This window comes from Sarcophilus harrisii, chromosome 1 (assembly GCF_902635505.1).
Source record: "Sarcophilus harrisii chromosome 1, mSarHar1.11, whole genome shotgun sequence".
Taxonomy (NCBI): domain Eukaryota; kingdom Metazoa; phylum Chordata; class Mammalia; order Dasyuromorphia; family Dasyuridae; genus Sarcophilus; species Sarcophilus harrisii.
In genome coordinates this window covers 606,323,758-606,343,205 of record NC_045426.1, presented here as the reverse complement: position 1 = coordinate 606,343,205, position 19,448 = coordinate 606,323,758, and the positions used below count along the sequence as shown (strand labels likewise).

The 19,448-nt window shown below is 34.5% G+C and overlaps 1 protein-coding gene across 1 annotated transcript in view; it reads right to left on the bottom strand.

Moving 5' to 3' along the window:
• The window catches only part of DEPTOR (DEP domain containing MTOR interacting protein), a 169,186-nt gene that overhangs the window by 33,758 nt on the left and 115,980 nt on the right, over positions 1–19,448 (bottom strand). Inside the window, exons 5-8 of the mRNA XM_003760351.4 lie at positions 15,954–16,139; positions 14,493–14,627; positions 4,353–4,423; positions 1,033–1,137 (exon numbers count right to left, since the gene is read on the bottom strand). Coding sequence (XP_003760399.1) covers positions 1,033–1,137; positions 4,353–4,423; positions 14,493–14,627; positions 15,954–16,139 — 497 coding nt within the window. The remainder of the gene's footprint in view (positions 1–1,032; positions 1,138–4,352; positions 4,424–14,492; positions 14,628–15,953; positions 16,140–19,448) is intronic.

The following is a 19,448-nucleotide window of genomic DNA, read 5'->3' as shown; positions in this document are numbered from 1 at the left end:
AACTCAAGTTTCCCTCAAGGCTCAGTTGTTTTCTTCTTCCTATAAGGACGTTTCCCCCCCCCCCCCCCCCCCCCCTTATTCAACAAGTGATAATACTGACCTTGAAAGCACTTACTTTGAATTTTTGATGTATATATTACATGCTTACTCATTAGTATACTCGGGCTTCCCCTGTTGAATGTAAACTCTCTGGGATTATGTTTTTTTTTGTCTTTTGATCTCTAGCAGCTAGCCTAGTATCTAGAATAGTAAGCAATTAATGTGTTAGTTGAATTTAATTTAATTCTGTGTTCTATCTGTGATAAGCCCATTCAAAGTTCAAAACAAAGTATTAGTTAAAGTTTTCTTAACTTTGAAAGCACCACATACCTTATGTGACAATAATATGTTTCATTTATAACTAAGCAGTTTGCAAAGCATGGAAGCATTGTGGCAATGATTCAGACTGAATGAAAAATAATGAGGGCAGCTAGGTGATGCAATGGATAAAGCACTAGTCCTGTAGTCAGGAGCACCTGAGTTCAAATGTGACTTCAGGCACTTGACACTTACTAGCTGTGTGATCCTGGACAAGTCACTTAATGCTTATTAAAAAAAAAAAAAAAAAAAAAAAAAAAAGAAGGAAGGAAGAAAAATAATAGCAAAAATGGAATCCATTGAGAAGGATAGGAGGGAAAATGGATATTAAAGTCTCTTCCTTTAGAATGCGAAAAGGAAATGATGTGAAAGAGGCTGGTAAATCATAGGAAAGAATTAGCCCCTAGGATCGAAATTTAACCCAACCCAAGCATCATTTAGAGGCACTTCTACCAAAAGAAAAACAATGACATCAAAGAAAGGCTGAAGCATGAGTGTAGGAACAAAGTTAAGGGAACACTGAGGATGGCTACACTATAGAATACAAGCATGTCTATATAAGGACACGTGATAAAGCCACAGAAACTTGAGATCCCACTGAGCAACACAAAATAGAGTCATGGCAACAACATGTATTCATAAAAGACTTATTGGAAAGAGACAAGATGGACATACCTTCATTCCAGCTGCAGCTGCTGGGCCACTGGGATCCACAGCTTGTATATGACATGGCTTGCTTCCTCTTACAACAAAGCCCCATCCCACTGCATCACCAACAATCTAGTACCCACGGGAGAAGAAAAAAAATCAATTAGGAATTTTTGGAAAACATCTTGTAATCTACCTTTCATTTCTAGGGAGAATAAAAATCAACCCATCAATAAACATTTATTAAGTACCCACTATGTGCCAGGCACTGTGCTAAGTACTGGGGTGGGGGTGAGGTTAGAAAATAAATAATTATTACTCTCATTTATTCAGGTTCAGTTTAGGTTTTTTCAGCATAATCCTATGAGGCAGCTAGTACATTTTGTAGTAACTCCATTTTATAGACGAGAAAAGTGAGAATCAGAGAGGATGAATGGATTACTCACAGAAATACCGCTAAGAAATGGCAAAGCTGAAACTTAAACAAATGTCTCCTTATTCTGGATTTTATACTTTTCCCCATTATAATGAGCTGCCTTTTTCAAGCAGAATATGACAAATCTTGTCTCTGCTCCAGGTTTAACTAAACTGATCATATTATCAAAATAACCTAGCATACTAATAATCTTCCTAATGGCTGATATTTGTTGCCTGTTGTTCAATCACTTTTTTCATGTCTATTTGTGACTTCATGTGGGGTTTTCTTGGCAAAGATACTAGAGTAATTTGTCATTTCCTTCTCCAGTTTATTTTACAGGTGAGAAAACTGAGGCAAACAGATTTGCCCAGGATCACATGTGAAACCAGATTTGAATTTAGTCTTCCTGATTCTAGGCCCAGCATTCTATTCATTGCACCACCTAGCTTAAATGGCTGATACTTATACAAAACGAAAGGCTGGTGTTTAAATCCTAGTTCTGACATATATTGCTTATATGTTACTAGGCAAGCCACCAGACCTTTAAGTGCCTCCCAGGGAACTCTGTAAGACTCTCAGTTATAGCTGAAGGATCAGCCTAATGTAGACTTATAAATAAAATCACAGTTCCAGACAAGGGAAACTAATAATTGGCTCTGCTAAAAGTTTTCTTTGTGGAGAAGGCATGTGAATGACCACAATAATCTAAAGAAAAACAATAATGAAAAACATTAGAATTCTGATTAACACAGTGACTAATCCTGATTTTTAGAGGACTGGAAACAAAACATATCTTTTAGGGGAAAAGTGGTGGACTATAGTTGCAGAATGAAGCATACATTATCAAACATGGCTATTATTTTGTTTTGCTTTCCTTAATTCTATTTCTTTATTACAAGGGAATGTTCTATTTGAGAAAAAAGGCAGATTTAAGATATAAAAGCTATTTCTAAAAGATATAGTGGATAAAATAAAATTTTAAAACCCTTAGAGGGAAGTACTTGACTTGCTTGTAGATCATATTCTAAAGGTTTGAAAGTTGGCTGTTGCAAACACATTTCCTCATAAAAGTGATGTTTTATTTATAATGGCTAAGTTTCCATGCTAGTCTATAAGCATTTAACCCATAACATAACTAAGATAGTGTACATTGTAATAAAAAAAAATAATATCACAGGCCAAAACTATGATAGTAGTTACATAAAATAGAAACACCAATAAAATTATTTAATGTTATTTTGATTATTAGTGCTTAAGAAGTAAGTTTAACTAAAGGAGGATATAAAGGTAGATTGAAAGGTGTGAGGATTCAGAAGAAAATTTTCAAGGATGAGAGGTTTTATTATGTCTAATTCCATTTAAAAATATGTAGCTTTTCCTTTGCATAGGTACATCACACCTTGTCCTTACACTTAGCCATTACTTTTTTTTTCTTGCTGAGGCAATTGGGGTTAAGTGACTTGCCTAGGGTCACACAGCTAGGAAGTATTAAGTGACTGAGATCTGATTTGAACTCAGGTCCTCCTGACCAGGACTGGTGCTCTATCCACTGTGCCGCCTAGCTGCCCCTTAGTCCTTAAAAAAGTATCAGGTGGAGTAGGGAAGAAAAAGAAGTATGAAGAGAAGACTTTCCTCTGGGTCGCTAGGGAAATTTTCAAAAGAAGAAAGAGGAAGGGGGTTAAAGAGAATATGGATGTGCCCTAGAAAAATTGATCATGTCAATTGAAATTGATTGTACTCCAAGGTAGGAAAGAAGAAAATGAGAAAGTTTGGTGTGTGTGTGCACAGTCTTTCTGAGGGAGGAGAAAAGAGGCAGCAAGGAAGAGATTTTTGGATCAGATCTTATTATTCATCAAGACAACTATCAAGAATCATTATTCACCTGGGATATTTTTGTTTTCTTCTGGTTAGAGCTGAAGTGATAGTGGTAAAAATATCCTATAGGATCATGGAATCTCAGAGTTGAAAAAGAACATAGTGGCAACTTAATACAACTCATATAAGAAAGGAATCCCTACTAAGCCCTACTCAACAAATGGTAGTTGTTCAGCATTTACTTGAAGACCTTCACTGAGAAAGAATTCCTAAAGCAATCCATTCCATTTGGGGATGTTTCTATTTGTTAGGAAATGTTTCTTAACATCTGTGGTTGCTTGTCTTCAGAGTGAGCACAAATACCAAGAGTCTGGTGGATATAACTAAGGTAAAACTACGTTATTAAAAACACTGTTTTGCTTCATAGACTCATGACATCATCACTTGAGAAAGTTCTTAAGAGGTCTAGTTATAAACTTCCTCATTTATAGCTGAGGAAAATGAGGAACAAAAAATTAAGTGATTTAAGGTCACATAAGCAGTAAGTAGAAAACTGAAGATTCAGACCAGTATGTTCTAATTCTAAGCTTCCCTGGTGCCATGCTTTTATAAATACAATATAATCAATCTTTTCTTATACTGATCCCTCTATTTTCTCTAGATTTTTCTCACAATTTAACTTGAATTTAGGAGGATTGTATTATTTGTATTTCAAAGTATAATTATATTTGGACAATGCATTTTCTTTTAAGATTAAAAGCACACATTGAACAGAACAACATGGAAACATGGAACAATGCCAGTATAACTGCAACATATTGAGTTCCTTTTTCCATGAGCAATTTTATGATTTAAACGCCTGAAGACCAGGAAACTTTTTTATAACTAATTGTTAATAATTATATTAGTAACTATAATAATTACTACAAATGCTATGATATAATTAATAATAATAATACAAGCACTTTAGGGTTTAATGAATTCTTTACATGTTAACCCATTTATATATACATGTGCATATACATATATATACAACGCAAAATCAGAAAGTCATGTTCACAGCAGTTTATACTCCATATACTAAATTACACAGGAAAATAACCAAAGGACCTACAGTAAAAGTCTTTCTTGCATAAGGAGCTCCAGGTGTCAGGAGTTCTTCAGAAGTGACTGGTCTCTTTAATACTGTGAAAACAGACATAGATTATTTAATATAAACTTCAGGAAGCAAATATTTCACAAAGCTCATACAAAATATACTGTTATTTTCTGCAGATCTCACACTCTATAGATTTCTTAATTTGAATTTTCATGAATATTCTATAATGACCCAAGAAATAAAGGCCTTCCTTATTCAAAGGATGGACCAATGATCCAAGTATTATATGTAGCTGGATGAAGACACAGTGTACTGCTATATTCTTCATCATTAACCACCTAGGAATGGATTTTCCCTTCTTTCCTCAATATATTGAAAAATTCAGCTACTCTAAAAGTTAGATAACTCTTACCATCCAAGTAGTTAGCTATTACTCTTTCCCCTTTTCATAGCTTTTGGAATGACCTATCATTCAGTCACAACTTGATTATTTTTTTCTTCAGCTCCATGAAAATATTGAGTACCCCCCAAAAAAGTCCTTAATGATTTTTACCATATGATATCATAAGACAATGCCACTTATTATAGAATCATGAACAATTTTTAAGAGCTGGAAGGAATCCTAAAAATGACCCAGTGTCCCTCAATATACACACAAAGAAAATGAAGTCCAGAAAGAGATGAAATTACTTATCTAAATCCACAAATATTTCTAAATGCTATATGGCAAAGTTCAGTTCTTTGGAAATGTCTCATCATCCTTACTGCCTTTCTTGCTCATAAGCGACAGAGGTAAATCTGGGGATTCCTCAGAACTACAATAAATTCTAAGAATTTTGAGCTTCATGTCAACTCTGATAATTTCTTAAGAGAGCAGGAGATAGGAAAACAGCCTTGTTGCTTCTAATTTTGGCATCTTTTTTTGAAAGTAAAAAAATAAAATCAGTCCCTCCACTTTAGCTCAGGCCCTGATCACTTTTTACTTGAATTTTTTCAATAGTTTTCTAGTTGGTCTCCCTGCTTCTAGTTCCTTCCGTTCCCTTTTTTTCAGGGGGTAAGTTGTTCAGTTTTGAAATGTATCTGACTCTTTGTGACTCCATCTGGGATGTTCTTGGCAAAGATCTTGAAATGATTTGTCTTTTCCTTCTCCAGCTTATTTTTACAGATGAGGAAACTTGAGGCAAATTGGACAAAGTGACTTGTCCAGGGTCACATAGCCATTAGTGTCTGAGACCAGATCTGAATTTAGGGAGATGAGTCTTCCTGACTCCAAGCTTGGCACTGTACCCACTATCCCTTTTTTCAATACATTTGCTAAATTAATATTCCCAGTATGAAGATATGATCATGTTACTTTCCTTCTCAAAATAATCATTAATCTTATATTTAAACACTTCATGATTTGGATCCCAAATAACTTTTTTATCTTACTTTCTTTCTCATACTCTCTAGTCTAGCCAAGCTGGTCAGTTAGTGGTTTCTATATGTAGCCTTTCATTTTCCACTTAACTGTGCCACATATCTGCCAATTTTACTTCCTAGAATTTCTAGCTTCCTTTTAAAGTTCAGCTCAGGTGCCACCTCCTATATGAGGCCTTTCCAAATATTCAGTTTATAGAATACCCTCCCTATTAAGGTTATTTTGTATTTATTTGTTGTATTTTATTTTTACTAAAATTTATTAATGACTTACTTTAACATATGATATCCACATTCCTCATTAGAATGTAAGCTCTGGAAGAGCAGGGACTTTAAGAATATTTATATATATATATATTTTATATTTTTTGTCTTTGTATTCCTATTTCCTTGCCAAGTCAAATCAATCCACATTTAATACCTATTATGAATCAGACACTGTGCTATGTTCTGTGCCTGGAATATAGTAGATATTTAATAAATTCTTGTGGAATTAAACTGAATTAGTCCACCTCAGAAGAGGACTGATGACTATATTCATTAATAAAATACCTGCTTGCATAAACAATAATTTTAAAATACCAACTGTTATCCTCTTGCTCAATACTTAAGGCAATCAGAAAGATTCAAAATAAACTTCAGCTCATTGAATTTTTCCTAAAGTTTTTCCTTTTAAATGGTAAAATATTCAGCACATTTTTATCTGGCCCCAAATCCCTTCCACTTCTTCCTTCCTGATCCTAACTTATTAGTAACAATCTGCTGATTAAGAAACCAGATATTGCCGAGGGATGCTCAGTGACTTTTGTAGTGAAAATCTATTGGCAACGTTCTCTTTTTGTAGTTAGATCAGCTTTACTTTTAATATATAATATTATGTTATTGATAATAAGATAGATAACAAGAATATTATTATAATAAGAAGATACCAACAAGAAAACTCTAAAACATTCCTCCTAGTAGAAAAAGTCCATTGGACTCTTCCCTCACTAAAAGCTATTGAATAAAATTTGCATAACTAAAAGAACAAATTAAATGAAAATCTAGATTTCTTGAAATTATTGACTCTGAAAATTTGAATTATTTCCAAATCATATTAAATGAATAAGGAATTAAGTCAGTTTAGTTTGTGATTAATTAGGTTGGCAAATACATCTTCTGTTGTAACTTTATTATTTTCATAACTATAGGAAAATTACTTAGAATTAAAACCAGCAGCTTATTTTATAGCCCACTGTCAGAACAGTAAAATATTTGGCCATCTGAACAAAATGTCAGGTGTTTTTTTTTTTTTTTTCTTAATCTGGTGATTAAGTTTATTTTTATTCATTTTTCAAGGCACAAAAGACATAAATCTATAAAACAGGGCTAATAAGAGTATCTACTTTACAGGGCTGCTGTGTGAGTCAAATAAGATTAAGTGCCATAAAATGTTAACTATTAACATTTTTAATATGATTAAAAAACATAAGCTTCTGATCTGATGGATATATATATATATAGAGAGAGAGGATTATACACATTTTGGGGGCCACTTCCCCACTGCTAAGTAGCTCATCACAGAATCATTACATTTTAAATCCATAAAAAAGATTAAAGATCTATTTCTTCCAACCCCATCATTTTATAGACTACAATCCTGAAACCCAAAGAGGTTAAAGGTTCCTGATTGAGGTAATAATCAAAAGAATCTGTGATCTTATCAATTTTGGATAAGTAGCTACTTTTCTCCTAGACATGGAAATTTAGAGGGTGCTGGCAACATTTCTGCTTCAGTTGGTATAAATGACTGGATTTGTCACCAACTGACACTTAAAATGCTCAAGTGAATTTGTAGTCTCATTGATTCATGAAGTCACTCTAAAGATCCAAATCACAGCTTGTTCAAATCTGTGTGATCTTTATCTATGTCACTCTGAAACAAAGAAATCTATGATTAACTGAATGAGTAAAGCCCTGGATTTGGAATTAGGATGCATTACTAGTTCAATGATCTTACACAAAACATTAATTTCCCAGATGCAGTTTCCTTATGTGTAAAATTAGCACAATAAGAGCATCTTATGTTATATGTTATAAGGATAAGAAAATGAAGTGCTACATAAATGTTAACTATTGCTAATGTTAATAATAATAAATTTATCCCAAGAAGTCCACCCAACATGCCAGAAGTCTTTCTTGCTTTCTCCCCAAGGATAATAATGCTCTGGCTACTCATATAACATCCTCTCAAACGTGCTACAGTGATCTATCTGTCCATCTTCTTTTCTTCCCATACAATTCCTTGAAGACATTTTGTACTCATGTTCTTCCTCTCTAGTTGAATGTCGCAGCCTACTCCCACCCACTCTGTGCCTATTCTTTACATGAGATTCATTTTAAAATCTTTGCAGATACTTAATGGTCATATCACAAGACCATATCTCAACATCGCAAAATGTTGAGATTTGCAAAATGGGCCATTGCTTTTAAGGGAATGGCAAGGGAAGGGAACAAATATTTATTAAGCACTTATGAAATGCCAAGCATTGTGCTCACTTGATCTCATTTGATCCTTATAATAATTCTGGGAGGTAGCACTAATATTATTGCCACTTGTTGAAACTGAAGCAAACACAGGTAAAATTATTTGTTTAGGCAAGTAAGAAAGTATCCAAGAAAGATACTTAGAAAGCATCCAAGGCCAGACTTTAATTCAGGTCTCTCTGACTCCAAGCCCAGACTCTATCTCTGCCTCCTAGATGCTGCTAGGTTTCATGGAAAGCTAGGGTTTATTAAGGAAGGGAGTCTTGCAATATTCCCAAAGCCAATTCTCCCCCTGCTCCTTTTCAAATCTGGAGCCCAATTCATCATCCACATGTACTGTCTGTTCCAGACACATATACTGATGGCCAAGGTCCATTGGGTGTCCATCCAAATGCATGTTGTATTCTGGGCAATAGATATTCTTTATCCCTTTGATCTTTCTTTCCCACATGGATAAGCAAGCCAAGATCTTTTGAGTGATGACAGATCTCTTCCAGGAGACCCCTCATTGTTTCTGGGCTTAATGGGTCAATATAATATCTTGTAAAATCAGGAACATCTGGAGGATCTCTGCATGCACAGGGAATGCCTCTTCAACTTGGAATTCTGCGCTGGAGCTTTCTAATCATGATGGTGACAACTTTGGTTGGCACACATCTTCCTGGTTTATATCTCATCAGATGTTATGATCAAAAAATCATTGAACAGGATTATCCATTATGATATCTAAGTATGTATCAATAAGAATCAGATGATGATAGAACAAAGTTCTATATTGTTATATCATTCAAGAAATCTTGAATGCTTTTAATGCATGTATGAGATGTCTCTTGTTGAAAAAGCCTATATGACATCATATTGCTCTATCGAATCATATGCTTTTGAAAAATCAACAACCAATAAGCACAATAAAATCTTATAGACATGCAATGTTTCAGTCAATTGTGAAATGGTCAAGATGTGGTTCTTGGTATTACCTACAAAAGCCTGAAAATTCTTCATTAACATACTCATCAAAGATGCCCTCTGTTTGTATATAGATAACTTTCATAAAAATTTTATATGTATGGGAGAATAGTCATATAAGTCAATAGTTAACAATGTTCTTTTGGTTGTCTTTTTTTTTTTTTTTTTTTTAGTATCAATAAGGCTAGAGTTTTTTTTAACCTCTCTATCATGCTCTTCAGAAACTTACATATTGATCCTTTACCACCTTTATAATTCCAACATGAATCTCCTTTATATGCACTTGGTCCATTTCCACCTCCAAAAAAGGTCAATGAATAACTTTACATTTTGAGTGGTCATATATGCACACAGAGAATACATTAGAAATAGGCAATATGAGCCGGCCCTTCAAAATCAGACAATGACCCATTATGATAAGTGGCTTGAAGATTTCCTAAAACACATACTGCTTTTAGCTCTAAAAGTGAAGGCTGTTGCTATCTTGGAGTGGGAAGGAAAGGATAAGGCATTAAGCCATTATCAGCCATTAATATCTTAATAGAAATAAGTTGATCAAACCATTAATCACCTGGCAGGGCCCTGAGGCAGTAATAGAAAAGTTTTCATCAATTAACCAACATTTAAGTAAGGCCTTCCAAGTGCAAAATTTTGCTTTTGAGATTTAGAGACAGGAAAGGTCTACAGCTGGAGTTCTTAATCTCTTTTGGGTCATGGATCCCCTTTGGCAGTCTAGTAAAACCAACAAACTTCTTTTAAGATGGATTTTTTTTAATATTAATTTTTTTTAATTAAAGCTTTTTAGTTTTCAAAACATATGCATGGACAATTCTTCAACATTAGCCTTTGCAAAATCTTGTATTCCAATTTTACTCCCTTCCCTACGCCCTCCCCTAGATGGCAAGTAGTTTAATATAAGTTAAACATGGTAGAAATATATGTTAAATCCAATATATACATACATATTTATACAGTCATCATGCCACACAAGAAAAATCAAATCAAATCAGTTAAAAAAAAGAGAGAAGCAAAATAAAATGCAAGCAAACAACAACAAAAAGAGTGAAAATACTAAATACTATGTTGTGAACCACACTCATTTCCCACAATCCTCTCTCTGGGTGTATATGGCTCTCTTCATCGCTGAACAATTGGAACTGGTTTGAAGCATCTCATTGTTGCAGAGAGCAACATCCATCAGTATTGATCATTGTATAGTCTTGTTGCTGTACACAGTGATCTCCTGGTCCTGCTCATCTCACTCAGCATCAGTTCATGTAAGATTCTCCAGGCTTCTCTGAAATCATCCTGTTGATCATTTCTTACAGAACAATAATATTCCACAACATTCATAGACCATAACTTATTCAGCCATTCCCCAACTGATGGGCATCCACTCAGTTTCTAGTTTCTTACCACTTCCAAAAGGGCTGCCACAAACACTTTTGCATATGTGGGTCCCTTTCCCTCCTTTAAGATCTCTTTGGGCTATAAGGATATGTACAGTTTAATAACTTTTTGAGCATAGTTCCAAATTGCTTTCCAGAATGGTTGGATTTGTTCACAATTCCACCAATGTATTTATTAGTGTCAAAGTTTTCCCACATCCCCTCTAACATTTGTCAATATCTTTTCCTGTCATCTTAGCCAGTCTGAGAAATGTGTAGTGGTATTGTCTTAATTGCATTTCTTTGATCAATAGTGATTTAGAGCACCTTTAGAAAGATGCTTTAAAAGATTATGTGATGATCAATTGTAATGGACTTGGTTCTTCTTAAAACTTCAGTGATTCAAGGTAATTCCAAAGCTTGGAATGGAAAATGTCATCCCCATCCAGAGAGGGAACTAAATAGACTGAATGTGGATCAAAACATAGTATTTTCATTTTTGTTTATTTCTTTCTTTCACCTGTTTTGTTTCCCCTTAAACACAGTCTGATTTTTCTTGCACAACATGACAAATATGCAAATATGTTCAAAAGGATTGCACACATATTAACTTATATCAGATTGCTTGCAGTCTTGGGGCGGGAGGAGGGGGAGGTAAGGGAGGGAGTTTGAAAACTATCTTTGTGCGTATTTGGAAAAATAAAATATTATTGAAAAAAAGAAAATGTTTTAAATAAATAAAATACATAAGTTTACAAAATTCTATTGAATACAATTATCAATTAAAAAAAAAAAAAACTAAGTTCGTGGACTCCCAGTTAAAAATCTCAGATCTACTGCAAAGGATTGGGGATTCAGGGTAGTAAGACAGGAAGAATGCCAAAAATCTAATTGGGTGGGGGTCACGCAGAAACAAAGAGTGAAGGGCAACAAGTCTGACTTCATAATTCCACCAAGGATTGTATTGCTTTGCTGTTTTCCTATCTTGTCTAGATGCCCTGGACAGGCTTCTACTTTGAAACGGCTTTCTTTAATTTCTTTCAGTAGCCTTATAAAGCCTTCTTTATTTGTTTCACTACTCTTCTTTTAGCCCCAAATAATATGGCTGTTAGCCAGCTATGGGCATGAAGAACATTCCTCAAAATTCTCTGATGTCCTTTAAAATAATTCAATTGCTGGCTTTTTCCTCTATCATTTTATGAACAAACCATTTATTTCCCATGAAAGGAATCATGTTTCTCTTTTTAGAAATTTCATTATTGCCTACATAGGTCACACTGAGAATTTAAGAGGGTCTGACATTTTGTGAAGACAAAAATCCAAGGAATTGAAGATCACTTGAACTTTCTGCCTTTTTTTTTCTTCTTCTCTGAGACCACTAGATAGATGTTTCATTCCTACTAATAATGTCCTTATTGAATCTTCAACCTGAATGGGATTTTAAAAATAATCTAATCCACCTACTTTGTTTTATAGCTGCAGAAACTGAGGCTTTTTTATTAAATTATTAAAGTGATTGACTCAAGATCATGTGGCTAGAAAGTGACAGATGCAGAATTCAAACCCAGCTCTTCCAAATCCAGATCCAGAGCTCTTTCAATTGTACTAAAAGCCCCCAAATGCTTTGTGGGGAAGGATCATGTTTTATTCATAGCTGCACTTCTACCACTCACCTAGAGAGGACGAGAGCACAATGTACTATTCATAATCATAACTTAATATCTGTTGAACTAAATTAGCAGAAATAACTGGGGCCTATATACTTATTAGTATTTTTAATACTAAATAATATTAATATTATTAGTACTTATTAGTATCCTTCATCTCTTTCAAAACTTATCAACTGCTTCCTTCAACATAAAGCCTTAGCTGTTAGGACCTTGAGCTTACAAAATATGCTTTGTATTTATTTTGTGCATGTTTCCTCCATAGGATATAAACCTCTGTGGACAGGAATAGCTTCACTTTTGTCTTCATAAACAGCACCAAGAACAGGGTTAGCCACATAGAATGAGCTTAATAAATGATTATTGATTAATTAATGACTTTGTTTTTCTGAATATCACAGGATTAAGAAATGTATTTAATTATCCTGTGTTGTTAAGAATTTGCAGATGGATCCACATGTGTATGCCTGGTTTAGTTGTGTTGGATTCTTCATGACCCCATTTTGGATTTTCTTGTCAGAGATACTGGAGTAGCTTGCCATTTCTTTCTCTAGCTCATTTTACAGATGGGGAAATTGTAGCAAACAGGATTAAGTGACTTGCTTGGGGTCACATAGCTTAGGAAGTATATGAGGCAGAATTTTTACTCAGGAAGGTGAGTCTTCCTGATTCCAGGTCTGGCCATATATTGTTATGCCCTGAATAAAATTATTGTAGTGCATGTGCGCACGTGCGCACACACACACACACACACACACTTTTCCTTGCCATTAGAACTGGGAGAATTGAGTCAGGAAAAACCTTAAAGCTCTCACCACTTTACATTCCATTTTATCATAAAATCCAGATGCATTAAGTCAATCCTTGCTAAGATAATTCCCCCTCTGTCTAGGTATTGCCCTTCACCTAGCTGTCTCTTGCCCTCGACCTTCTTATCTTGATCCTTATCATGTCAGGACTAAGGTATGATCCTTTCCTGGAATTATGGCTTGTCCATTCACCCAGTGTCCTCATCCCCCCTTATCTTTCCCTTGTTTGGAAACCCTAGTTAGCTATAAAGGTTCCCTGCTTTAGTCACTCAGGGCCAGAATGATTTTTGGACATAAGTCCCCTGTTTGTTTCACCTGTTTGCAAACCCTAGTTAGCTATAAAGATTCCCTGCTTCAGTCACTCAGGGCCAGAATGATTTTTGGACATAAGTCCCCTGTTTGTTTCACCTGTTTGAAAACCCTAGTTAGCTATAAAGATTCCCTGCTTCAGTCACTCAGGGACAGAATGATTTTTGGACATAAGTCCCATCCCAGTCAGCTAGCCTAAACTCTCCACAATTAAAAAATTAAAAACCAATCTCTGTCTTACCTCAGTTTCTCTGGCATTACAATATGAGTATAAGGAACATTATCCTGAAGCAACTTCTGAAAATTCCCTCTAAATAATAAAATTTATTTTTGCAAAATAATAAAAGGTATTATATATATATATATATTACTATATCTATACTATAACACAATTATATATATAATATACATATATATATAATATGTATATATATGTATATTATATATATAATTGTGTTATAGTATAGATATAGTAATATAGATGCTAATAGTAGTAGTAGTATAGATAGTAATAGTGGTATAGATAATAATATTATAAATTTAGAGCTAGAAGGGATCCAACAGGCAATTTAAGCCAACTCCCTCATTTTACAGAGGAGGATATCAGACCAAAAAAAGGCTGCATGTGGGATTTGAACCCAAGTCCTATGATTCCCAAACTAGTAAATTTTTTCATTATACCACTATGCTTCTCTCCTATTCTCCTCTGTTTCTCCACTTATCTGTTTCTCAAAGACTACAATTAACTTGCAAATGGATTCTGCAATCTAGAAGGATTATTCAGGAATTAATTCCAGGGCAATCCACTCTAGGCTAGAATCAATTCCCTCTCTATTTTAATCAATTAATACACATTTACTATATTAAGTTCCAGGTTTGGGGCTAAATTCTGGGGATCCCAAAATCAGCAAAAGAAAATCCCTGCCCTCCAAAAGTTTACAATCTATTATGTGGATTAGCAAGGAGCTCCCTCATTTATTTATAGTCAGGAGAGGTCAAGTTCAAGGGCATTCTTATAAAATCTAAGTGGAGGTGGGATTGCAGAGAGGGCTGGAAAACGGGAATATTTACCTGACTTGGGATTGCAGAGGACTGGGGGGCTGCTGCTGAGGGTTGGACTGCTGCTGAAATAACCGCTGCTGCCACAGCTGCTCATGCTACTCCTCCTCACCGCAGACACGATCTTGATCTCCTTGCTTGGGCTCACTGTGAAAAATCAGAAAACAAAGAGAGACAGTCAGCCCCTGGTACCCTTAGTAAGTTGGTCAGGAAAGCTGGAAGTCAACAGACACTTGCTACCATTTCCCAGGCCACAAACTCTAGTAAGACTGAGAAGGAGGTTCCCTAAAAAATGGAAATAAGCTAGAGATGCAGTAACTATGTGATGGCCACAGTGCTGGCTTCAATATTAATGAGCTAATAATGATAACAAATGCACAGCTGCAAAACCAACTCACTGAATATTCAATGATCATCCATCCACTTCCACAGAGAAGAAGTTTGCAATGCAAAATATGGCAAAGCTTTTCAAATTAAATCTTTGATGACTTCATTAGTTTTCTGTTCCTGTTTCTGATCTCCACCATGGAACAGAATTAATTTCAATCACGAAAAGACAATCAACTGTTTGAAACCACTTAGGAAATCAATTTACCATTGCACTAAGATGAAGTGTATGGTGATTAAGAAGATAAGATTTTATAATTAGATCAAAACTGCAATCTTATGGGGGGAAATTAGATGTATGAGCTTCTAAGACTTGTCATCATTGATTTTGGGGGCAGAATAGTTGCATTTGAACATCAATAATAATATAGAATTATAAAAATGCAGTATGGTCTTGTAGATAAATGGTTGGTTGTATAGTCATAAAGACTTGGGTTCCAGTCTTATCTCTAATATATATTTTCCATATGACCATGAGCAAACTATACTCAGTGTTTCAGGAGACTTTCTGAGTCTGAACAATACAGATATAGAGTAGAGGGAGATTGCACATTGGGAGGCCAACCCAAATATGAAATCACAGGATTGGACCAATAGATGAATATAGCAATGCCCTCGGGGACTACATCAGTATGTTGAGGATATTTGCTCATATACTAAAAGACCTTAGATAACTGCTGCTTTATAGAAAAATATCAGGACTCTTGGTCTACTCTTTAATATTCAGCCAACATATCTCATCACTGTCTTGGTACCTAGATAGAATAGCTTCCTTTGTTATAGGTTAAAAACCAGATAGTCAAACTTATTAATCAAATTGTGTAAAGTAAAAATAAATGGGAATATCTGGGGCCACATGAGTAAATATAATAATTTATAATTAAGTAAATAAGTAAAATATATGAACTTCATAACATTTATTCTGGCTGCTGGGAACTTTTTTACTTGCTTTTTAGTTTTTCGCTGTCCCCGAGTTAGGTGAAGTCATTGGAATCTGAGTGCCAATAGGTGAGATGTTCTCATAGGTTTCTTTTTTTTTTTCCTTCTAAGACAAATAAATGACATGATTCAGTGGAACTAAATTACCTGACATAAAACTAGTAGGTTTTCGGTTATCACTGTTCTGTTTCCTCAAGCAAAAGGGGCTATCGTGGGTTTCCTGGGAGGAGGGAGATCGTTCATTGAGCAGTTCCATTAGTCGTCTTCTTCGACGGAAATTCATTCTAAACTGGTAGAGAAGGTTACTATCCACAAAAGTGTGCTTATTAGACACTGTGGGGGGAAAAGGAAAAAGGAAAATAATGTAATGTATTATAAGTCATTGATCTCACTTCATAGAGGTTGACCCCCAATTAGAGTTTGCAGAAGTGTTGCAAAGATCCCAATTAAATTAGAAACTAATTTACCAACTATATACAAAGTAACACATAAGATACCGGGGATACAAGGACAAAACAAAACAATCCTTGATCTCAAGGAGCTTACATTCTAGTAGAGGATACAACATATGCAGAAGTACATATCAGGTAATAGTTGGTGACAGAAGGGATCACTAACAGTAGAGGAATATGGAAAGGCTTTACAACTAAGCTGATCTCGTTAATAAAAAGTTATCTAAATAAAAAAAAAAAACAAACTAAGCTGATCTTGAAAAACTGTAGGAATTCTAAGATGCAGAGGCAGAGAGAATGTTTTCCAATGATTGGGGAATAAAGGTATGGAAAGAGGAAATCATATATTGAATTCAAGTCCAAGTAGTCAACCAGTTTGAAGGAAACGCTATCATGAGCAAAAGACAGTAACATCAAATAAAGATAGAAAAGACTGGACAAGATTAGAGAGAGTTTGAATATAATGAAGTTATTATGCTGTAAGAAATCAGGAAATAGATGATTTCAGGAAGATATGGCAAGACTTAAATGAACAAATAAAGAACCAGTACAATGCATATGATGTTATAACATTAATATAGTAAAAATACCCAATTTAGAGGATTTTTATAAACCACAGAAGAAAGAAATGAGCAGATTAAGCACTGTAAAAACAAATAATTTGGAAAGCTGTAACAACTATTATCTATTCAATGACCATTTATCATTCCAGAAGAACAATGATGAAACATGCTATCCATGACAAATAAGTGATGGATGATAAACCTTATTCTGTGTTTAGGGTAAACAATGAGATTTACATATATGTGTGTGTACAATATGCACATATATGGAGTGAGAAGAGAGACATTCACAGAAACATACATACATGCACACACAGAGAGGGGGAGGAAAGCAGAGAGAGAGAGACAGAGACAGAAACACAGAGAGAGACAAAGAGACAGAGAGACAGAGAGATGAATCAATGAGAGAATTTGTTTTCCTTGACTATTATGCATAGTTATCACAAGAAAATTGTCTCTTTTTTTCTTTTTTAAAAGATATGGGATGGGAATAGGAGGCAAAGAAAATAAATTTTGATTGCCTACAGATGGAATCCCAGTATTATTAATTTTTCTTAATAGTTTTACTTAATTACAAGAGAGCTCTCATAAAGCAGAAATAATCTGTAATTGTAATCTTAAAATATATCAAAAATAACCTTTTTTAAAAATAATAGGTAGAGGTGTTTGTATTTTATCCTAGAATTAACAAGGAATTGCTAAAGACAACTGATTTCAAAGATTACATGAAGCTCTCCTTTATTAGTTCTCATTTCTTTAATTTTTAAGGAATATTTTTCATACATGCTTAAAAGCGAATTAATAATTGACCAACTTGATCTACAATTTGATTCTGACATCTACAGCTTTATCTTTCTCTGTTCTCTTGAAGGAAACATACCTGTGCAGGATCAAAAGTGGACAATGGATACTTGCTTTCCCAGAATGTACTCTATTCTTCTCCCAGCACTTCTTATGCTCTCTCATGCTCATGACCTGTTTGTGTTAACTCCCCTTCTGGAATTCACTTGCTTCAATCTCTTCTCCATTCCTCCCATTCATACACATTTTTCAAAGGCCAACTAAAATACTGCCTCTTCAATAAAACTGAAATTTCAACTATGAATTTTCTCTCCCTCCTCTGATCAATGATAGCAATAATTCACAGTTATTTAGCATTTTAAGGCTCATAGAGAAGTTCCCTCACAACTCTGTGAGACAGGTAATACAATTCATATTATCTTCATTTTATAGATGAGAAAAGGCAAGAGGTCACCTAGTTAATAAATCTTGGCAGTGATTCAAACTCAAGTGTCTCCTGATCCTAAATCCTCTGCTTTCACTCTACTCTGTTGCCTTATACTGTACCTTAATTAACACTCATTTGTATTTTACCTTATATCACAGAGAAATAAGAGCATTTAATTATGTATGCACATTACAATGATATACAGTAACAAATAAACAAAGTTTAAAAATTGCCTGGCTTACTATGTGCTATAGATACAAAAGTGAGGCAGCAAGACAATCCCTACCCTCAAGTAGCTTACATTCTAATTGAGTAAAGCAACATATAAAGGGGAGCTGAAAAGTAGATGGGGAGAATACAAGTGCTATCAGATGATAGAGAGGTGGCGAGATATAGTGTGAAAGCCTAATTCTATGTTCACCTAAAGACCTGGCAACATTATTGAATATTTAACAAATGAAAAGATATCCTACAATAATCCATACTCTTGGGAAGCTCATCTGTTCTTTTCTGAAATAGACCTATAGGAATCATTACAAATGGCACTTTCCACCACCCTCTCTTATCGTAGCAATCAAATTTCAAGAAATTAATTTAATATCAAAAATGAAGCTATTAAAATACAAAAGGTCATCTAACTTTTCTTCTCTTTTACTCTCTCAATTATACTGTTTATGCCAAAAATATTCCTAGCTACCACCTTCATAAATCTTTGTTATTATAGAAAATTCACTGATTAAAGAATAAAGGGGGAAAAAAATTTGGAAATGAATGTGATGTCATAACAAAAAGTAGCAATACAAATAGATCTTTTTAAAAGAATTAAAAAGTCTTATTCAATTCTAAATGCTAGGTATATATCTTATTCTCCATTAGTAAACTATACAGTCCCATAAGGGTAGGAACTGTATGTGTGTGTGTGTGTGTGTGTGTGTGTGTGTGTTTTATAGTGCCTGGTAGTTACCGAGAAACTAAATTTGATAAAATACTGAAGGAATAAATCATTTTCTTGTGATACCCTAGAGAAGCCCCAAAAGAGCATTCCTGGGCAAAGCATTTCTGTGACAAACGTAGGTCAAAATCTTGCTTTAAAGAGTTCACTAGCTGACTAATACTGAGCAAGCATCATTTCTTTGTGTCTTTGACTAATGGGGATAATATTTGTAATTCTAACTTACATGGCAGTTGTGAGGAAGGGCTTGTAAACTGTAAAGTAATCAATCAATAAACATTTATTAATCACTTATTATTTAGGCACTAATACAGAAAGAAGCAAAAGACAGTTCCAGCTCTCAAAGAGATTAACAATCTAATGGAGGATCTTACAATTTCAGAGTTGGAAGAAACTTCAGGGGCCATTTAACACAAATATTACCTGAAACTATATAACCTACAAGTA